The 22,312-nt window shown below is 58.9% G+C and overlaps 1 protein-coding gene across 1 annotated transcript; it reads left to right on the top strand.

The window, feature by feature from the left end:
• Positions 1-1,190: 1,190 nt before the first annotated feature.
• On the top strand, positions 1,191-21,434 carry ARHGAP35 (Rho GTPase activating protein 35). Its single transcript, XM_032207145.1, has 7 exons — positions 1,191-1,216; positions 9,233-13,116; positions 16,848-16,992; positions 19,310-19,387; positions 20,184-20,315; positions 20,828-20,933; positions 21,035-21,434. The coding sequence occupies exons 2-7, from the start codon at positions 9,421-9,423 to the stop codon at positions 21,393-21,395; spliced, it is 4,518 nt and encodes a 1,505-aa protein (XP_032063036.1). The 5' UTR covers positions 1,191-1,216; positions 9,233-9,420; the 3' UTR covers positions 21,396-21,434.
• Positions 21,435-22,312: the final 878 nt, after the last annotated feature.

Below are 22,312 nucleotides of genomic sequence, written 5' to 3' on the forward strand. Positions count from 1 at the left end.
CCCAATGCTCCCCCAAGGCCCCCCCCATAGGGGCAGTACAACAGGGACCCCCCCCCAAACGTCTCAGCCCCATGGGGCACCCAGACATCCCCCTATAGGGACCCTATAGGGATCCATGGGGCAAACCTGCTTGGGGGGGGGTCCCTGGGGCACCCCAATGCCCCCCCTAAATCCCCCCCATAGGGACACTGCAAAGGGGCCCCCCCCCCAAAACATCTCAACCCCATGGGGCACCCAGACATCTCCCCTATAGGGACCCTATAAGGACCCTATAGGGATCCATGGGGCAAACCTGCTTGGGGGGGGGGGGTCCCTGGGGCACCCCAATGCCCCCCCTAAATCCCCCCCATAGGGACACTGCAAAGGGGCCCCCCCCCAAAACATCTCAGCCCCATGGGGCACCCAGACATCTCCCCTATAGGGACCCTATAACGACCCTATAGGGATCCATGGGGCAAACCTGCTTGGGGGGGGGGTCCCTGGGGCACCACAACGCCCCCCCGCAAGGCCTCCCCCATAGGGACACTGCAAAGGGGACCCCCCCGGGCCCCCCCCAGGCGACGGCCCCACACAGCCCGCCCCCATAGCACCCCCCCGGTGCCGTGTCCCTATGGGATCCCCTATGGGGAGGGCTCCGCAGCGCCCCCCCCCGCCCCCCGCCCCCCATCCCCCCCCCCGGCTCCTCACCATGGCGCTGCCGTCCCTGCCAGGCCCCCCCCCTTCACACCCCGGCGCCCCCCCCACAAAACACCGGATATCCGCCGTGCGCGCGGGGCCCGCCGGGACGCGTAGTTCCGAGCCGCGCCTCGGACTACAACTCCCAGCACCCCCCGCGCGCCTCCCCCCCACCCTTCTCGGGTGTGGGGGGGGGACCATGCCCGGCGGTGTAGAGCGGCGCCCTGCGCATGCGCGCACCCGGCCCCTCCCCCTGGGTGTGCGCAGGCCCCGCCCCCCCCGCCCCTCCCATCCCATTCCCCGCGCATGCGCCGCCGCCGCCGCGCGCCCCCGCGCGCGCGCCGCTGCCCGCCGCCCCCCCCCCGGCACTGAGGGAGGAGGAGGAGGAGGAGGAGGAGGAGGAGGGGGGAGGGGGAGGAAGGCGCCGCCGCCGCCATTACAGGCCCAGCCCGCCCCGGCGGCCCCGTGGGGGGGGAGATGGCGCCGCCGCCGCCCGCCCCCAGCCCCCCCGGCACGGCCCCGCGCCGCCGCCGCCGCCACGGTAAGGAACGGGCAGCGCCCCCCCTCCCCCACGTTAACCCCCCCCTCATCACCGTTAACCCCCCCCCCCTCCCCGTTAAACCCCCCCCCCCCAACCGGGAAGGAACAATGGGGCCGGCCCCACCCCCGCCCAGCGCCTGGGGGAGGGGGCACCGGGACCCCCCCGCCCCGCCCCCCCTCCCCCCCCAGCATCATCATCATTTGGGGGGGGGGTCGCAGGGCGAGGCCGTTTTTAGGGGAGGGGGGGGTGGGGGGGGAACGGGGACCCCCCCCCCCTCAATCACCCCTCTCCGTTAATGGGGGAGGGGGAAGGAGATTTCCCCCCCCCGTGGCTTGGGGGGGGGCGATTTGGGGAGAGGAGACCCCCCCCTAAACGCCCCCTCCCCCCTTTAGGACCCCCTTTTAGGGCCCTCCCCTTTAAGATCCCCTTTAGGACCCCCCCCCTTTAAGGACCCCCCCCTTTAGGACCCCCCCTTTAAGATCCCCTTTAGGCCCCCCCTCCTTAAGGACCCCCCTTTTATGGCCCCCCCTTTAGGACCCCCCCCCTTTAGGACCCCCCCTTAAGGACCCCGCTTTTAGGACCCCCCCCTTTAACCCCCCTCCCCTTTAAGCCCCCCCCTTAAGGACCCCGCCCCTTTTAAGGTTCCTTTAAGCCCCCCCCATTTAACCCCCTCCTTATTAAGCCCCCCCCCAAAAAAAATCCCCCCCCCATTCCCTTTAACACCTCCCCCAGCTGGGTGATGTCTGGGGGGGGCAGCTTTAAACCCCCCCCCAATTATTTTTTTTTGGGGGGGGGCTTCTCCCATCCTCCCCCCCCCCCCCCAGCAGCTGCCCTTTAGCTTAAGGGGACCCCAAAATCCTGGGGGGGGGGGGGGCACAGACAGAGGTGCCCCCCCCAGATGGGGGCTGTGGGGGGGGGGCAGCCCCCGTTGCCCCCCGGATTCGAGGCCCGGTATTTTGGGGAGGGGGCTCAAGGTCCCCAAAGACCCCCCCCCATAAAACAAAAAGCCCCCAGAGCTCCGTGCCCCCCCCCCTTAAACCCCCCCCGGGGGCTCTGCGGCCTCCCTCCGGCCCATCCGGAGGCCTCCGGGAGGCTACTGGGAAGGTACTGGGAGGCAACTGGGAGCCTACTGGGGGGCTACTGGGAGGCTCCGTGCCGGGGTCTCCCCCCCGTTTTGACCCCCCCCCGGCTCCGCTCTCCCTCCGCGAGGCCGCGGCCCCCCCTGGTGCCCCCCCCACCCCAAGGCGGGACCCTCCCCCCCGCCACTCGTTTTCCTTTCATTTCCAGCGATTTTGGGTCCATTTCTGTTTTGTTTTTTGTTGTTTTTTTTTTTCCCCCTCCGGCCTCCTTCCGAAACGGGGCTCGGGGGCACCGGGGGGGGCACCGGGTCCTGGGGGGGCACCGAGTCCTGGGGGGGCACCGAGGGGGGGTGGGGGGGGGCGAGTGCAGGTGCTGCGGGCTGTGTGCTTGGCCCTAAATCCTACAATTTGGCCCTAAAACCTGCCCCTAAACCCTAAAACCTGGCCCTAAACCCGAGCCCTAAACCCTAAAACCTGACCCTAAACCGGGACCGGAGCCTCCACCGGGAGCCCGGCCCCCGCAGGGCGACGTTTTCCTTTCGGGAGGGGGGATTTTAAGACAACTAGGGGGGTTAAAATCCCTTTTTTTCTGTTTTTTACCCCATTTCGGGACGTCTCGTCCCCACCCGGGGGGCTCCTTCCCCTCACCCCCAGCCCCACACTGGGGGGGGGGGGCGGCACCGGGAGGTCCTGGTGCTGCTTTTGGGTCCCGCGAGGTTTTTTGGTGCTGTCCCCTTATTTACATATTTATTGATTTTACCGTTTCCCCCCCGTTTTGCACCAAAACGCCCCGCTTCCCTCGGGGCTGCGAGCGGCTTTGACCGAAACGCGGCGTTTTGGCCCCAAATCGCCTTTCTTCCCCGCGCCCTCGGTGGCTCTGAGCTCCCGCAGGGCTCTCTGCTTTCCCACCTTAAAAAAATCATAAAAAAAAAGGGATTTTCACCCAAATCCCTGTTCCTGGGTGAGGCTTTAGGATGTGGCACGGGGTCTCCTGGCTGGGTCCTGGGTGTTTGGGATTTATCCTGGGTCAGGATTTATCCCGGGTCAGGATTTATCCCATATATCCCGGATTGGGATTTGTCCCGGATTGGGATTTATCCTGGATTGGGATTTATCCCGGGTCAGGATATTCTGGGTCAGGATTTATCCCGGGTCAGGATTTATCCCATATATCCTGGACTGGGATTTGTCCCGGATTGGGATTTGTCCCAGATTGGGATTTATCCCGGGTCAGGATTTATCCCAGGTCAGGATTTATCCCATATATCCCGGATTGGGATTTGTCCCGGATTGGGATTTATCCCAGATTGGGATTTATCCCGGATTGGGATTTATCCCAGGTCAGGATATTCTGGGTCAGGATTTATCCCAGGTCAGGATTTATCCCATATATCTTGGACTGGGATTTGTCCCGGATTGGGATTTATCCCGGGTCAGGATTTATCCCATATATCCTGGATTGGGATTTGTTCCGGATTGGGATTTGTCCCTGCTCCACGCGGTGTTTTTGGGGGCTGATGGGGTGCCCGGGGTGCTCCACGGAACCCGGACCAGAAATTTGGGATTGCTCCGTGGGACAGGGACCAGAAAATTGGGATTGCTCCTCAGAACAGGGACCAGAAATTTGGGATTGCTCCATGGGACAAGGACCACAAATTCGGGATTGCTCCGTGTAACGTGGACGAGAAATTTGGGATTGCTCCACGGAACAGGGACCAGAAATTTGGGACTGCTCCACCAAACGTGGACCAGAAATTTGGGATCGCTCTGTGGGATGTGGCCCAAAAATGGGGATCGTTCTGCGTAACGTGGACCAGAAGTTTGGGATTGCTCCGCGGAACAAGGACCAGAAAATTGGGATCGCTCCCGTGTAACTTGGATCAGAAATTGGGGATTGCTCCACGGAAGATGGACCGGAGAATTTGGGATTTCTCCATGAAACCTGGACCAGAAATCGGGGATTTCTCCGTGTGCCCTGGACCAGAAGATGGGGATCACTTCGTGTAAGGTGGACCAGAAATTGGGGATTCCTCCCCCAAACACGGACCCGAAATTGGGGATTTCTCCCTGAAAAGTGGACCAGAAATCGGGCATTCCTCCCCCAAACACGGACCCGAAATTGGCATCGCCAGCGGGCGACCCGTGGCCACGGGGCCGAGCTTTGTGCATCTGCCCACCCCGACCTCACGAAAATCCTCCAGAAGAAGCAAGCAGAAGCCCCAAAACCCGATGCAGGACCCCATCCACCCCGCTTGGCCCCGTTAATTACCCTCCGAGCTAATTGGAGCGGCCCGGGACGGGGACCCCGTGCCGAGGGCGCAAGGCAGAGCCGGGGAGGGCAAACTAAAAACCCCTAAAGCTCTCTTTAGGGCTTTTCCCCCTCCGACGGGGGGGGCATTTTGGGGAACGCTTTGGGGTCTGCAGAGCAAAACTCCCCCAAAACCCAGCCGTGACCCACGGGGTCGCCGCTGTCTCAGCCCCTTCGCCCATCCCCTCGCCGAAAACCCCGCTCCGGCGAGGTCCGACCGCAACCCGGCGCTTTTATCATCATTATTATTAATTATTATTATTTATTTTTTTTTCGTACTTGGATTTTAACGACCCAGCTGGGGAGGTTTTGGGGGGGGGGGAGAGAGTCCAGGCCGCCTGGCCCCCCGCCAGCTCTTCCACCATTTAAGCTGGGAGCTATTTCGCAGCCCTCAGATAAGGCGGCGGGGCCGGCCTAACCCCCGAAATGCCTGAGATAAGCGAGCCTCGGCCCCGGGACACCCGGCACACGGGGACCTCCCGCGGCCCTAAAGCCCCTAAAGCCCCCCAGGATGGGTTTTGGGGGCTCCCCAGGGGCTCTGGGGGGGGGTTGGAGAGGCTCCGAGCGCGGTGCCCGAGCCCTGGTGAGGATCCCGATGGGTTGAGGACCCCGGGGCTGGGGTTGTTGGCTCTTGGGGCCGTCGTTTTCCCTCTTGGGGCCGTCGTTTTTCCTCTTGGGGTCATCATTTGGCCGTCGTTTTTCCTCTTGGGGTCATCATTTGGCCGTCGTTTTCCCTCTTGGGGTCGTCATTTGGCCATCGTTTTCCCTCTTGAGGTCATCGTTTTCCCTCTTGGGGCTGTCCTTTTCCCTCTTGGGGTCGTCATTTTCCCTCTTGGGGTCATCGTTTTCCCTCTCGGGGTCATTGTTTCCCTCTTGGGGTTGTCATTTTTCCTTTTGGGATCATCATTTTCCTTTTTTTTTTTTTTTTTTTTATCAAAAATGAAATCAGCTCTCCCTCCGCTGAGCCGTGAACCTGCTGCGGGACGGGGCTGATCCCCCTGGGGGACGTGACGTGGTCCCGGTGCGCCTCGGCTGCTTACATTTAAAATATCTACCCCAAACCCTTCATTTTTTGTGTTTTTTTTCCATAAAATGATCCCTCCAGCGGGCACACGCACGGGACGGGCGGTTCCGTGCCCCGCTCCCCCGGCAGCTCCGTGCTCGGGCACGTGGGTGGCAGGAACTCGGTGTCCTTGAGCCGTTTTTGCCCTTTTTTCCCCCAATTTCCCAGCGGGATCGCCGCTCCTGCCGATATTCCAGCCCTGTCACCTCTCCATGCTCGGGACCAGGCGCCTGTTCGTGTCCTGGGAGAGCCCAAAACACAAAAACTCGCAGCTCGTGTTGGAAAAACAAACAAAAAGCAGCACCAAAACCCCAAATTCAGGGTGCCTGGAGCTTCTCCCACGGCGGGCGAGGCGAGGGCGGCCGGTTCCCAGCTTTCAGGTGTTTGAGGCTGGAAAACACCTTTTATTTTTCCTTTTTTTTTTTTTTTTTCCTTTTGGGTCTGCTGCCAACATTTGGAAAAAAAAAAAAAACCACCCCCACACACCCCCCAAAAAACCTCGGTGGGGGATCCGTGAGCCGTGCTGGATTTTTTTTTTAATTTTTTTTTTTTTTTTTTTTCCTCCTTCCTCGTCCTCCCGCGTCACCTCTCCGCCCGGGCTGCTCTGCGGGGAGGGTATTCCAGCGTAAATGAGTAACTCCTGACTCAGGCTTTTAGGGCAGAAAACGAAAGCGAGCTCCTGCGGCCCTCGGGGGGGGGACACCGGAGGAGGGAGCAGCGCCCAGCGGGGACCCCAAGACGCCGCGCCGTAAGGATGGGGAAGGGTCCGGGGGGTGGCCGAGGAGCCCTTGCGGGGCTCCAGGACCCGAGGCTGGGGGGTTTTTAGGGGCGAGCTGTCCCCCCGTCCTGCCTCCGGGGCGATCCGTCCGTCTGCTTCCCCGCCGCGGGCAGAAAACCCGGCGGCGACCCCGCTCCCCGAACCTCAATCCCCCGTTTTTAGCCCCAAAACGGTTTGGAGCCGATCGGCAGGGGGAGGGCGAGCGCCGCTTCCTGCTCTCACCCAGCCCGCCGTGATTTACGTTTATTATGATGCTGCTGATGATTTTTCTCCCCGTTTTCTGCGTCTGATCGGCACGATTTGGGGGGGCGAGGAACCCCGACGGCGCCCGGTTTGGGCGTCTGCCCGGCGGGGGCCCTTTTGGCGAGGGAAACCGAGCGGGACGAAGGCGGCGACGGCGCTGGAGGAGGTGCCCGGCGAGCTGCCCGAGCTGCTCTTGCCTTTTGCTCCCTGAGCCCGTTCGTGGAAACGCTTTTGCAACCGGCTGCCGAGCCCTGCCCACACCAGGAGCTCAACGGCACGGTGACATCGGGGAGGGGAGGGGGGGGACGGGACACAGCCGAGGACCCTCCCTCTCCGCGTATATCGGGGATCTGGAGCGCGGAACCCACCGGATCCCTCCCGGAACCGATCCTCAGCTTCGCCGTTGGTGGCTATTTTGCCAAAAAAAAAAAAAAAAAAAGTCATCGGGAGGGCAGCGGGTTGGGGAGGGGGGTGTTTTCGCGCCCCCCCCCCGCCTTCGAGCAGCCCATCTGCTGCAGCAGATTAAAGCGTTTCGGCCCCAGATGCTCTCGGGGCTCCGATGGCTCTGCCCAGAGATGCCGCTGACCCATTTCGGGCACCCGCTGCGCCCGTGGCACGGGAAGAAAAGTGAGGAGAGAGAGAGGAAACCCACGCTGGTTCCTGGGTTAACGTGGGAAACGGGGCGGTCCCTGCGTCAGCCTGCCTTCTCGGGGTCATTTTTAAAGGTTTTGGTGGTTTTTAAGAGAGTTTGGTGACCCCTTGGCAGGATTACGCCCAGAGGGGCGTCGGGTTGGACAGCGCGCCTCGAGGAACAATCCTAAATTTCAACCCCCCCCACCTCTAGGTTTCGTCGTCCCTCTGCTGAACCTTCCCATCCAGGAAGGCCTTTCGTTTTGGGGCAAATCACAGATTAATTGTTAATCAGACAGCTTCCAGCTCGGGGCTCTCCGGCAGCTCCCCACGGATGAACGGCGCCGCTGGGAACCCCTGGGCACGGGGAAAGACGAAAGGCTCCCCGAGCTGCTCCTCGCCCCGTCCTGCTTTCGGGGGGTTGGGGGGAAGTGAAAGGGGACCGCCGCCGCCGTTGTCACCGCTGTGGTTTCCTTTTGGCAAAGTCTTTCCGCAGCTTTCGCTTCACCGTCGGCGCCCCTCGGCTGCCCGCAGCCCGACCGCTTCCGCACATCGCAGCCGCAGAGGCCGACGTGATTCCCACACCCCAACCAAAACCCTAAAATTGCCTCGGTTTCTCCACAAAACTCGGCGCTTTGGGACCCTGTGGAGCACGGGGGAGGGGGCTCCTGTACCCCGGAGAGGATGGAGGAGAGCAGCAGCACCCCAAAACGGCGCCGTGAGGCCGGGCACCCCCCCCCCTGCACCCGATTCCCCGTGCCCCGTCCCCAAACGGGGAAAAACGGTGAGGCTTGAGGAAAATCGGGGTGCTCCCCCAGGAGCTGCGGGGAGGCCGCGCGAGCCCCGGCCAGCCTCCCAGGGAGTAGCTGCATTCCTTCAAATTCAGCGATGAGTAATTATTCAAAAATAATTAAGGGTTTGACAGCTGCTCGGCAGCATAGTTTACATTGCACCGGTGCTGCGGTTGTTCCGCCCTTTTGCCCGCCGGAGGCTCGCCCCGAGGAGCGCCACGCGCTGCGGATGAGTGGTGCTCCTGCAGGAAGCATCGTGCTCGGGGGGGAGCCGGAAAGGGCGGCAGCACCGAGGGCAGGATCCTAAACCCCCCAAATCCCCACGTTTTGCCCCGATTCCTCCCCTTTTCCCCCTCCTCGCAGCCTCCGGAACCGCGCGGGCCCGTGGCTCTGCCGCCGGGGGCGACCTCGCCGAGGGGTTCGGCGAAGGGCTCGGGCGTTGGGGTAGGTTTTTGGGAGCGTGCAGCGGCGTTTCGGGTTTGCAGCAGCCTCTGCGTGTTGTGCAACCCAGCCCGAGGAGAAGAGAACTGGAAGAACTGCCTGGTCCGGCCACCCCAGCGGGCGCAGGAGAGCCCCGGCTCCCCGGCAGGGTGTCATCTGCATGCAGAGTTAATTCGCCTTTTCCCCGAGCTGCAAAACCCTTTCTGCTCTCGTATTGTAAAACAAACGAGGGCCAATTGCCGCGTTTTGAGGGCGCTAATTGGGATCCAGGGTGCCAATTGGGATCCAGGGTGTTAATCGGGATCCAGGGCGCCAATTGGGATCCAGGGCGCCGGTTGGGAGCGCTCCTTCCTCCGAGGAAGACGCGGCCGCCGCGGCTCCGAGCGCACCCGGGGCTCCTCCGTAGGGTTTTATCCGGATCCTTCTCCTTCTGCCTCTTCCTTTCTAAACCCCTCTGATCCTATTAGACCACGCCGCGGGTGAGAGAGGTAATCCCGCCGGTGGAAGTGGGATCAGATACTCAGCCGCTTGCTCGCCGTCGAAGAGCAAATCCAAACCTCTCATTTCGCTCCTCGCGCTTCATTTTTGGGGCTCAAATCCCAAGAACGGGGTGGCGGGGGAAGGAACGGGGCACGGGTTGAGGAATGCTCGGCGCTGACGCTCCTCTCTCTCTTTTCTCCTAGGGGTGAACGTCGGCCGCCCGACGCCGGGGATCGGCGAGCACTGAGCCGCTGCCGGCGCGCGCGGTATGGGCACGAGGGATTTCCTCGCCCCGGCGCCCCGCCTGGCCTGAGAGCTGCCCCCGCCGAGCGCCGCAGCCGCGAACCCTAATCCTCTCGGAAGCGGTGGGCTGGGACAGGATGTGCGGACGATGATGATGGCAAGAAAGCAAGATGTTCGCATTCCCACCTATAACATTAGCGTGGTGGGGTTGTCGGGGACGGAGAAGGAGAAGGGGCAGTGCGGCATCGGGAAATCCTGCCTGTGCAACCGCTTCGTCCGGCCCAGCGCCGACGAGTTTCACCTGGACCACACCTCGGTCCTCAGCACCAGTGACTTTGGGGGAAGGGTCGTCAATAACGACCACTTCCTCTACTGGGGGGAGGTCGTGCGCTCCCTGGAGGACTGCGCCGAGTGTAAAATGCACGTGGTGGAGCAGACGGAGTTCATCGACGACCAGACCTTTCAGCCGCACCGCAGCACGGCCCTGCAGCCCTACATCAAGCGGGCTGCGGCGACCAAGCTGGCGTCGGCTGAAAAGCTCATGTACTTTTGCACTGATCAGCTCGGGCTGGAGCAGGACTTTGAACAAAAACAGATGCCGGACGGAAAGCTGCTGGTCGATGGCTTTCTTCTCTGCATTGACGTTAGCAGGGGTATGAACAGGAACTTTGACGATCAGCTGAAATTCGTTTCCAACCTTTACAATCAGCTCGCGAAAACGAAAAAGCCCATCGTGGTGGTCCTGACGAAGTGCGACGAGGGCGTGGAGCGGTACATTAGGGATGCACACACTTTTGCCTTAAGCAAAAAGAACCTCCAGGTGGTGGAGACGTCGGCCCGATCCAACGTCAACATCGACCTGGCCTTCAACACCTTGGTGCAGCTCGTCGACAAAAGCCGGGGGAAGACAAAAATCATCCCCTACTTCGAGGCTTTGAAACAGCAGAGCCAGCAGATCGCCGCCGCCAAGGACAAGTACGAGTGGCTGGTGAGCCGCATCGTCAAGAACCACAACGAGACGTGGTCGAACGTCAGCCGCAAGATGCAGTCCTCGGCGGAGTACCAGGAGTACGTCTACCTGGAGGGAACGCAGAAGGCCAAGAAGCTCTTCCTGCAGCACGTCCACCGCCTCAAGCAGGAGCACATCGAGCGCAGGAGGAAGATTTATCTCGCCAAGCTCCCTCAGGCGTTCGATGCCCTCATCCCGGACCTGGACGAGATCGATCACCTGAGCTGCGTGAAGGTGGAGAAGCTCCTGGAGGCGAAGCCGGACTTCCTCAAGTGGTTCGTGGTCCTGGAGGAGACCCCCTGGGACGCCACGAGCCACATCGACAACATGGAGAACGAGCGCATCCCTTTCGACCTGATGGAGACCCAGCCCGCCGAGCAGCTCTACGAGGCTCACCTGGAGAAGCTGAGGAACGAGAGGAAAAGGGCGGAGATGAGGAGGGCTTTCAAGGAAAACCTGGAGACTTCCCCTTTCATCACGCCTGGGAAGCCCTGGGAGGAAGCCCGCAGCTTCATCATGAACGAGGATTTCTACATGTGGCTGGAGGAGTCCATCTACATGGATATCTACAGCAAGCACCAAAAACAGATCATCGAGAAGGCCAAGGAGGAGTTCCAGGAGCTGCTCCTGGAGTACTCGGAGCTCTTCTACGAGCTGGAGCTCGACGCCAAGCCCAGCAAGGAGAAGATGGGCGTCATCCAGGACGTGCTGGGAGAGGAGCAGCGCTTCAAAGCCTTGCAGAAGCTGCAGGCCGAGCGGGACGCCCTGATCCTCAAGCACATCCATTTCGTCTACCACCCGACGAAGGAGACGTGCCCGAGCTGCCCGGATTGCATCGACTCCAAGATCGAGCAGCTGGTCAGCTCCTGCTTCATCAGGCCCTCCGAGCGCAACCAGAAGAACTTGCTGTCGGACGCCAACATCGACAGGATCAACCTGGTGATCCTGGGCAAGGACGGGCTGGCGCGTGAGCTGGCCAACGAGATCCGGGCGCTGTGCACCAACGACGACAAGTACGTGATCGAGGGCAAGATGTACGAGCTGTCCCTGCGGCCGATCGAGGGCAACGTCCGGCTGCCCGTCAACGCCTTCCAGACGCCCACCTTCCAGCCCCACGGCTGCCTCTGCCTCTACAACTCCAAGGAGTCGCTCTCCTACGTCGTGGAGAGCATCGAGAAGAGCAGGGAGTCGACCATCGGCCGGAGGGAGAACCACTTGGCCCACCTCCCCCTCACCCTCATGCTGGTCAACAAGAGAGGGGACACGAGCGGCGAGACGCTGCACAGCCTGGTCCAGCAGGGCCAGCAGATCGCGAGCAAGCTGCAGTGCGTCTTCCTCGACCCCGCCTCGGCCGGCATCGCCTACGGCCGCAACATCAACGAGAAGCAGATCAGCCAGGTCCTGAAGGGGCTGCTGGACTCCAAGCGCAACCTCAACCTCGTCAGCTCCACCTCCAGCATCAAGGACCTGGCGGACGTGGACCTGCGCATCGTCATGTGCTTGATGTGCGGCGACCCCTTCGACGCCGACGACCTCCTGGCGCCCATCCTGCAGTCGCAGACCTACCGGCCCTCGCCCTGCGGCAGCAGCAGCTCCATCCTCCTCGAGCTGGCCGTGGGGCCGCACAGGCGGCGCCTGGAGCTCTCGCTGCTCTCCTACCACTCGTCCTTCAGCGTCAGGAAAAGCCGCCTCGTCCACGGCTACATCGTCTTCTACGCGGCCAAGCGCAAGGCGTCCTTGGCCATGCTCCGTGCCTTCCTGTGCGAGGTGCAGGACATCATCCCCGTGCAGCTCGTGGCCCTCACCGACGGCGCCGTCGACATCCTGGACAACGAGCTGAGCCGGGAGCAGCTGACGGAGGGCGAGGAGATCGCCCAGGAGATCGACGGCAAGTTCACCGCCATCCCCTGCAGCCAGCCCCAGCACAAGCTCGAGATCTTCCACTCCTTTTTCAAGGACGTGGTGGAGAAAAAAAACATCATCGAGGCCACCCACATGTACGACAACGTGGCCGAGGCCTGCAGCACGACGGAGGAGGTGTTCAACTCGCCGCGGGCGGGCTCGCCGCTCTGCAACTCCAACCTGCAGGACTCGGAGGAGGACATCGAGCCCCCGACCTACAGCCCCTTCAGGGAGGACACGGCCGTGCCCGCCCTGCCCAAAGACCACTCGAAGCTCTCCATGGAGCTGGAGGGGAACGACGGCTTGTCTTTCATCTCCGTCATGAGCACTTTTGAAAGCAAGCTGAACAACAAAGTACCTCCTCCGGTGAAACCAAAGCCCCCCGTGCATTTCGACATCACCAAGGGGGACCTCTCCTATTTGGAGCAGGGGCACCGGGACGGGCAGAGGAAGTCCGTGTCCTCCAGCAGCTGGCTGCCCGCGGACGGCTTCGACCCCTCCGACTACGCCGAGCCGATGGACGCCGTGGTCAAGCCGAGGAACGAGGAGGAGAACATCTACTCCGTGCCCCACGACAGCACGCAGGGCAAGATCATCACCATCCGCAACATCAACAAGGCCCAGTCCAACGGCAGCGGCAACGGCTCGGACAGCGAGATGGACACGAGCTCGCTGGAGCGGGGCCGCAAAGTCTCGGCCGTGAGCAAGCCCGTGCTGTATCGGACGCGCTGCACGAGGCTCGGCCGCTTTGCCAGCTACCGGACCAGCTTCAGCGTGGGCAGCGACGACGAGCTGGGGCCGATTCGGAAGAAGGAGGAAGATCAGAGCTCCCAAGGGTATAAGGGCGACAACGCCGTTATCCCCTACGAGTCGGCGGACGGGGAGGACCCCCGGCGGAGGAACATCCTGCGCAGCCTGAGGAGGACGACGAAGGTAAGGGGCGCGAGCGAGGACGGAAACCTCGGGAAGTCTCCGAGCTGAGGGCAGAAATCGCTTTTTTTTTTTCTGCTGGTTTTACTGGGAGGGAGCTCAGCTGCTGCTGGCGTGGGCTGCGGGAGTCCTAGAACCCTCGAATATCCCCAGGTGGAAGGGACGCACGCGGATCACCGAGCCCAGCTCCTGGCACCGCACAGCTCTACCCCAAAATTCAGAGCCTATAACTAAGAGCACAGCCCAGAGGCTTCCTAAACTCCGACAGGCTTGGTGCCGTGACTACGTCTCTGGGGGAGCCTGTTGCGTTTAAAAAAATAAATAAATAAATGCTGTTTGTCCTCTAAGAGAACAACGGCTGGATTTGGAAGCAGTTGGCTGAATTATCACAGCCGAAACTTGAAGGCGTTATCGTTGGAGTCAGTGAAGTCTGCAGTCCTTAACGTTTTTGGTTACTCCCAGTCGCTTCCGAGGGGGTTCTCCCCATGCTCATTACGGGTGTCCCCTCTGAGAAGTGACAATTAGCTGACAAGCTCCAAGGAGCTGCGCTCGGCTGGGCCAAAACGTGCCCGTGTCCGCCTTGTAGGGCGTAAAGTGGGGTCAGCGTTACCCGAGGGGCGTCGCGGGGCGAGCACCTGCAGCACCCCTGCAGATAAAAATAGAAGTGTAAAAATAAAAGTAAAAATAAAAATAAATAAAAGCAAAAATAAAAGCAAAAATAAAAATAAAAATAAAAATAAAAATAAAAATAAAAATAAAAATAAAAATAAAAATAAAAATAAAAATAAAAATAGGAGAGCAATTAAGAAGTGGTCACGGCAGGTAGAACTGGTGGTGGCGCGTGGCTGCCCTGCTTGGGGGTTCTTTGGTGACAGCATAAATCCAGCTCGAGGTGACATAATTCTGCTGCTGTCCGTAAGCCTTCCAGCTGAGGCTTTTTCTCCCTTTTTCAGACAGAAACCTCTCCGTCCTGGGGAGGGAAACCCGGTGCTGCTTGGCTTTCCGGCAGGAAAGCCGAAAATCTCCGTCCCGCCAGCGCAGCCAGCTGGGCTTCTCCGCTGGGGGCAGCCTGGGTGTAACCAGGCTTTGTGGATGGTTTTTACAGGGGGATTTCGAGGTTTTTTGAGGCTTTTTAAGCCGTTTTGGTCCTGGTGCTCGCCCCCTGGGTGAAGGTGACCCCGACACCGTCGGCTGGAGCTGCCCTTTATGGGCTCTGTTGGCAGCGGGGTGGAAAACCACGAGGTTTATCTCCGCGGTTCCTTATCAGCCCCGGCGTGTTTGGCCAGCCCGACCCAGGCGTTCCGTGACTCTGCAGAAAAACGGGGAATTTCGGGGGGAAACAGGAGGTGCAGCCCAAAACACAGGGACAGGAGCGACCCCGAGGGCGGCTTTTTGCTGGAAAAATGCCCATTTTCGGGTCCCAGCTGCCAACATCAGTTGAAAGTTGCGCATTTGAAGCTTTTCAGCCCAAACTCCCCCTTTTTAACTCCCGTTCCTGTGAAGAAAATATTTTCATTGATGGCAGAGGCGAAGCCGGAGGAGGAACTGAGCTAAATATCTCCTAAATATGCCCCAAATTTGGGTATTTTGGGAGTCCAGAGCTTCCGAAAAAGCAAAACCGTGCTCGGCCGCCTGGACCCAGCAGAGGGAGCAGCGGGAGCTGCCGGCGGAGCCCGCTGCAAAAGCAATTAAGGAAATTAAAAGGCATTATTAATTTCCATTGGAAACGGAGGGCAAGCAGCTCTTAAATAGTCACCAAACAGGAAAAAGCAAAGCAGCTTCCAAAGGCGCTGCCCTGCCCGGGTTTGGGGATCCCCAAATGCCCCCCGAGCAGTAATTTGGGTTTTATTCGCCCCCCCCCTGTTTTGGTGACTCTGAAAAATTCCTGTTTCTTGATTTTTGACTTGGTAGCGCCGGGGTCAGCCTGCACAGCACCATCCAGGGCAGGAGCAGAAATGCTTTTTTTTGGCAGCAAACGCTGAAATTTTGGCTAAACCAGACAAAATCTGTGAGGACCGAGAGCGGCGGTGGCAGAATTTAGCCCCGTACCCCTAACAAAGCACTTCAGACCTCCCCAAAACCCCTCCGTTTCGCCACAAATACCCCGTGTAAGATTCTCCCACCACAAATTGCACCTAAATCCGCAGAATTTGGCCCAAAAGCCCAATTCAGGCGGATATTTGAGGTCCTTGGGCTTTCCAGCACTTTCGTCCCTCTCCGTGGGGCTGGGGAGCGGATGCTGCAGCTGACAGCAGTTCCCCCCCAGTCTGTTGTGTTTTTTTGTTTTTTTTTTTAATTTTCCTTCTTCCCTCGATGACTCACTTGATAATTAATTTAATCAGCGGGCAGATTTCCTTTTCCCTTTCCCCCCCTCTCCTTCGGGTCCGACGCGCCGCGGGATGCGCTGCGCACGCCGGGGCCACGGCGGCCTCAAGGCTTGAAAGGGTTGGCGACAACGAGGCCGTGCTCAGCATTTTCCCCAATTTACCAATTAATTGGTAAATTCTCAGGGTTTGCTGGCATTTCCTTGTGGCCAGGCACCGGCACACTCCTCCAAACATAAAAATCCCTCGCTCCAGCCGTGTCCTGCAGGAAACCCAAACCCCTCAGGGTTTGGTGGCACCGGGGGTGCTTTCACCTACAGCTCGCCAGCAGGACAAAGTGCAAAAAAACACCACGGAACAGACAAAATAGGAGATATTTTTACTTTTCTAATCACAAAACTAGGAGATCTTTTAATCACAAATGTGCACCTGATGGCCGTGATTTCTCCCCAGATCCCAGCCTTCATTTTTCACCCTAAAACACCGCGGCGCCGCCCTCCCCTGGCACCTGCAGTTCTGCAGGAATAAGTCCCCCAAAATGATCATTTTTTAATAAATCTCTTTCTAAGAAATCCTTCCCATTTTCTAGGCTGGAGCCTGCGTGGTGGCCGGTACTGCTGAGCTCGGGCTGAAACAGCACCGGGGTTTCTTTTGGGTCACAACAGCAGCATTTTGGGATCGGTCTGAGGATGCATTCCCTACGCCATCCCAGCACGTTGAACCAGCTTTCCATCCCCCTTTTTTTCCCCAATTTCTCCCTTTTTCTGGTGGTTCCTTTCTATGCCTTTCCCAGCAAATGCTCAAAAGGGCTTTTCTAGCAAAAAACCATGGCAAAACACATATTTATAGGAAAAACAGCATTTCTTTTCCACCAAAGACAAACCCCAGGAGGTGCAGCATTAGGTGTGGGCGAGCATCACTCCAAAAGATGAGATTTTCAGCAAAAATACACCTGGTTTCCCTTGAGGGGCAGCTCCGAGCTGATTTGGGGAGGAAAACCCCAAAACATCGCCGCGGTTGGACCTGGGCCTTAATTCCCTGAAAGCTGATGGCAAATTTTGGAAAGGTCCCTGCAGGTTTGTTCGTTTTCCCCAGGTGCCCTTTTCCCCTCCTGCCACCTGTTTTGGGGAAAAATGAGCTTAGTAACAGCAACCCACTCCAAGAAACGTCGTTTTCATCATGGATTCCCTTGGATAGGTCCTAGCGAGGATTTGCCGTGATAATTAGCAGTAATTAATCGAAGGTGCGATCCTGACTAACTGCAGGACGCTTTCTCTCTCCTCGTGGAGCTGCTCGGGGCTGTGGCAGCAGATTTCTCCTTTCTTGAGCCCAAATTTGCTGCTTGTGAATAAGCAGGAGGGGTTTTTTTTTTGGGTGTTGACCCTAACCCCGCTCCGCTTTCTCCTGCAGAAACCAAAGCCCAAGCCTCGGCCGTCCATCACGAAGGCGATGTGGGAAAGCAACTACTTCGGGGTGCCTCTGAGCAGCGTGGTGACCCCGGAGAAACCCATCCCCATCTTCATCGAGAGGTGCATCGAGTACATCGAGGCCACAGGTAGGAGCCTCCTGCGGGGCCTGCTGGGCTCTTGGCGGAAGGTTTTGTGCTCTGGAAACTCAGCAGCACGCCGGTGGCCCTTGGAAAACTTCCTTCTGCCTTAAAACTCAGGGTTTTGGGGTTTTTTTTTTGGAGAGATTTTACCCTCGGGAAGCAGGACGGGTGGCACGTCGTTCTCCTGCGTGTAGCAGGTGACTTCAGAGCTTGAAATATTTTACATTTTCTACCTGTATTAAAAAAAAAATCACCCAATTAAACGTCGTGGATGAGGGGGCTTGTGCTCTTTTTATTTTTTTTTTTAGGATAAAACCAGAACCTTTGGGCATTTTGGGGCATTTGGTTGGCTGCACACCATTTTTGGCAGTATTTGGTTGTTTTCAGAATTAAGGATTTTTCACAATCCCAGCAGAAAGAACTGGCTTTGGAACTGAAGCAACCTGGCAGCGCTGCTTTTAAGAAAAGCAAACACAACGCTCCCCAACACTGATTAAATGCTCCCGTTTTTTGTGTTTTTTTTTGTTTTTTTTTTGGGTATTTCCCACCTGACTCGTGGCAGAGCAGAAATGGGCATTTTTTTTTTTGACCCCGGACCTGCAAAACAGACTCAGCGCAGAGAAATGAAAGCGATTTATTGCATCTTGCTGACAGATCGGGGCGGTGAAAACTAAAATCAAACAAAAACCACCCTGCAGGAGGCGATGGGGTCGGCCAGGCGAGCCCGTGCTGGCTTTCCATTTCCAGCCCCTGCTTCCTTCGGTTTCTGATCCCTCCTAGCAGGACTCCTCCCGCTGCTTTCCCAGGGTGAGAAGTGAGATGAATGGGCCTGGTGTTTCCTCTTGTAGGCATGCATCACTTTAAAAACCCCTTTTTGACCCCCAAAATCTGCTCCTGGAGCAGTGGAGGTGCTGCTCAGCACCAGCCACCTCCGGGAGCCCTGCAGCAGCAGCCACGGGAGCGGGGTTCACTAAAACCCTCTCTTCTGCCCTCAATTTCCACATTGGCTCTCCCTGTGTTCCTACTAGACATGGGCGAGCAAGCTGGCATGTGTACTTTCACCAGCATGGTGAAAAACTTGTTTTTTTTTTTTACCATTAACACCAGAATTTCTGGTTTTAAAAGCCTTCAGTAAAGCTTTTTGGCACGCACGCCCGAAGCGCCCCCCTCCAAACCCTCTCCAGCTTCTGCCTTGATTTCTCAGCCGAGGGTGGGAGGCTCTGCTCTGCCTCTTTTCCTCCTCCTCGGGGGAAAACTCAGCTCTGGCTGTAAAATCAGAGCCCCAGCACATCCCGGGGCTGGCTGATATTCCCAAATCCCCGTGCTGGGGGGCTCCTCTGGCCGGCGGCGCCGCGCGGAGACGCTGGAGGAAAGCTCGGGGCCGGGCGGCCGGTGTGAAAACAGGATCCGAGAGGATAAACACGGAAGGGGATTGCAGGAAATAATCGAGTCGGCTTCTAAACAGCGGCGCTGCCCCGCTGCTCCTGCTGGTGGCGGCGAATTCACGGCGTGCTCTGGGAGCCGTGGCTGCCGCAGAGCCGAAACAGCAAAGAAAATGCCCCCAAAAGCCCCCGACCTCGCGTCCAGGATGCCCTGCCAAGGGGTTTGATCCATCAGCAGCCAATCTGCAAGCAAAGGGGCTGCCAGGGCCGGCCTTGGGGTGAAAGATGGAGATTTTGGCTCGCTATGCCGCCGCCGAGCTTATTTGGAATTCCAGCAAGACAAACGGTGGCAGCTGCTGCTGGGGTTTTTCAGCACGACCAAACACTGAGCCTTTTGTGTCCAGCCCGGGGTTCGACGGTCCTCGAGGCTGGTCCATTAACCTCGTTTTCCTTCCCCGAGGAGGCAAATTGCTTTCTACGACAACAAGGGCGTCCGCGCCGGCTTTTTAGCAATTAGAATTTAGCTTGGAAGCGGCGCGGGGCAGGAGCTCTGCGCCCCAGCACCTGCGGTGCCCCTGCCACCATCTCTTGCACGTTTCCCAAGGTGATAATTCGGCACGTCCCCTGCTCGGGTTGTGCTTTTGGCTTCAATTCCAGTACCAGTGGGTTTGGGGAGGGCCCGCAGGCTGCGGGTGTTGGTGCAACCCCAGGGAAATCTTGTGCCCGCTGCCAAAGAGCAGCTGTGAGGGTTGAAAATCAATGCACGGGGGGAAAGGTGCACGGAAAGGGGTGCTGGAAGCCAGCTGGGACAGGATGGAAGAGGGGAAAGCCAGCAGGGTCTGTGCTGGGGCTGTCCCCAGAACGCGAGCTCGGTGTTTTCTCCCCAAAGTTGCCCGTTTCCACTTGTCCGTGCGCTGATTTTGGCTCTTTTTGCTCTGCAGGGCTGAGCACCGAAGGCATCTATCGCGTGAGCGGCAACAAGTCCGAGATGGAGAGCTTGCAGCGGCAGTTCGACCAGGGTAACACCCGCACCCTAAACCAGGGCTCTGGCTGTGGTGGGGCTGGCTCTGTGCAGTAAAATTGGGGACACCCAAAAATCTGTGCTCGGAAAAACCCCGGCTCCCCCCTTAGGGCAATGATCCCACAGCAAGGGGAGTGTGTTTAGGAGGGATTAAAACCCATTTTAACAGATGAAAACCCATTTTAACAAGGATGAAAACCCATTTTAACAAGGATGAAAACCCATTTCAACAGATGAAAACCCATTTTAACACATAAAAACCCATTTTAACACATAAAAACCCATTTTAACACATAAAAATCCGTTTTATCATGTGTGGACCGCAGCCGCATTAAACCACGGTGATTTTTACAACCCAGACAAACCTGATGGGTCTTCACCTGGTGTTTGCAGCACTGGGTTAGGTTCCAATAACCAGGTCTGGGCATCAGGAGTGTCCATACCCCACGTTTTTCTGGGTTTTGCTTCCCAGAAGCCCGGTTTTATCGTTTTCCTTGTGTGCTCTCCTTCAGCACCCAGTGGCTCAGCCGCTGGGGATCACAAGAGGTTCATCATTTATTAAATGAACCAAACCCGTGGAAATTGGAGCTGTCCTGAGGTCAGCGCAGGCTGCAGGGCTGGGGTCAGTTCCTCTGGGGAGGAAGTTCAGGGCTTTAAGCAACATAAAGTGACAAAACTCCATCTCAGAATAAAACCAGCATCCCCCAGGACCCCGCTGCCCATCCTAAACCCCCTCCGTGCTTCGGGTCCCTCTCCACTCTTGGGGTGTAACCCTGCAGCCCCTTGCCTTGCAGATCACAACCTGGACCTGGCAGAGAAGGATTTCACCGTGAACACTGTGGCCGGGGCCATGAAGAGTTTCTTCTCGGAGCTGCCCGACCCCCTGGTCCCGTACAACATGCAGATCGAGCTGGTGGAGGCCCACAGTGAGTAGCACCGGGGCTGGACCCCGCTGTTCATCCTTCCAGGACCCCAAATTCCTCCCGAACACCGTCAGAGGAACGTTTTGTGCCCCAAAATGTGCTGCTGCTTGGCCCTCGCTGCCACCACGTTCCCAGCACCGTCTGCCCAGGATTTTTATAAAATCTGCCAAAAAAAACCCAAACCACGAGGTGCGTGGGGGAAACGTGCTGAGCATCTGCGTGGCAGCGGAGGAGCCTTCGGGGTGGCTGCCGGCGGCGTCATTTTGATTTTAATTACTGCCTTTTGGCATGATAATTACTTTATCAGCGTACCTCACAGCGCTAATGAGTGGTTCATTAGCGTCGCTTGTTACTCCGGAGTGTTTCTAATGCCTGCTGGTGCTTTTTGAGCCAAATCCCCTCATTCGGAAGGGGTCTCAGGGGGCCAGCAGAGCCGGGGCAGCCCCCGCTGGCTTCCACCTCCGCGTCCTTCCCCGTTTTCCCTCCCTGCATCCGTCCCCTCTCTCTCTCGACAGAAATCAACGACCGGGAGCAGAAGCTCCACGCGCTGAAGGAGGTGCTGAGGAAGTTTCCCAAGGAGAACTACGAGGTCTTCAAATACGTCATCGGGCACTTGAACAAGTACGTACCGGGGTTCGGAGGCGCGAGGGGGGGGGTCTCTGTGGGGCCAGGCTGGGCCGGCAGTGGGATCGTCCCCGCGACGGCCTCGTCCCCTCCCGCAGGGTCAGCCACAACCACCGGGTGAACCTGATGACGAGCGAGAACCTCTCCATCTGCTTCTGGCCCACGCTGATGCGCCCCGACTTCAGCACCATGGACGCCCTGACGGCCACCCGCACCTACCAGACAATCATCGAACTCTTCATCCAGCAGTGCCCCTTCTTTTTCTACAACCGGCCCATCCTCGACACCCCCAGTGCCGCCCCCGGCTCTCCATCCGCCGCCCCCACCGGCGCCCCCTTCCTCCCCGCCGCGCCGGGCACGGCCCAGCCTTCGCCCCCCCAGACCCCTCCGCCGTCGCCGCAGTCGCCCGTCCAACCTCTCCTCCCGGCCCCGCTCCACGCGGAGCAGCACTCGCTGTGAGCCGGAGAAAGAGAGAGAGAGAGAGAGAGAGAGAGAGGGAGGGAGAGAAGAGGGTGGGGGGGGGGAGGATAAAAAGAAAACTTCAAAAAAAAAAAAAGAAAAAAAAAAGAAAAAAAAAAATCTCTCGGTCTGGTCTCAGGCGCCGCGTGGAGACGGGCGGCGGGCGCTGGGCTTGTGCTCGCCCTCTCCTGACCCCACCGCAGACTTGGGGCGCCCGGACTGGCCCCGGGAGGATTTTTGCCCCCCCTTTGGTTTCCGTCAGGGGGCGAGGAGAGGGTGGGGGCTGAGCCCCAGCTTTGGGCTCGGCTGCGGACGTGAGCGGAAAGCCACCGGGGCTCGATGCCGCCAAGCCCCTCGCGTCCTGCGGGCTGCGGCCACGGCGCGAATAAACGGCCTGGGGCTCAGCTGGCGGCGTCTGGTGCAACCCGAGGCTCTCCTGATGTGGTCCAGCGTGGTCCAGCACCCATCCAACGTGGTCCAGCACCCATCTAACGTGGTCCAGCACCCATCCAACGTGGTCCAGCACCCATCTAACGTGGTCCAGCACCCATCCAACGTGGTCCAGCACCCATCCAACGTGGTCCAGCACAGTCCGGGGCTCATCCTCCGTGGTCCAGGGTTCATCTGATGTGGCTCAGTGTTCGTCCAACGTGGTCCAGCCCAGCCCAGGGTTCATCTGATGTGGTCCAGCACCCACTCAACGTGGTCCAGCCCAGCCCGGGGCTCATCCTACGTGGTCCAAGTTTCATCCGATGTGGCTCAGTGTTCATCCGACGTGGTCCGGCACCGTCCGTGGCTCATCCGACGTGGCCCAGAACTCATCTGGTATGGTTCGGCGCTCATCCTACGTGGTCCAGCGCAGCCCAGGGTTCATCTGCCATGGCCCAACGCTCATCCCATGTAGTCCAGCACAGCCC

This window comes from Aythya fuligula, unplaced genomic scaffold (assembly GCF_009819795.1).
Source record: "Aythya fuligula isolate bAytFul2 unplaced genomic scaffold, bAytFul2.pri scaffold_31_arrow_ctg1_2, whole genome shotgun sequence".
NCBI classification, from domain to species: domain Eukaryota; kingdom Metazoa; phylum Chordata; class Aves; order Anseriformes; family Anatidae; genus Aythya; species Aythya fuligula.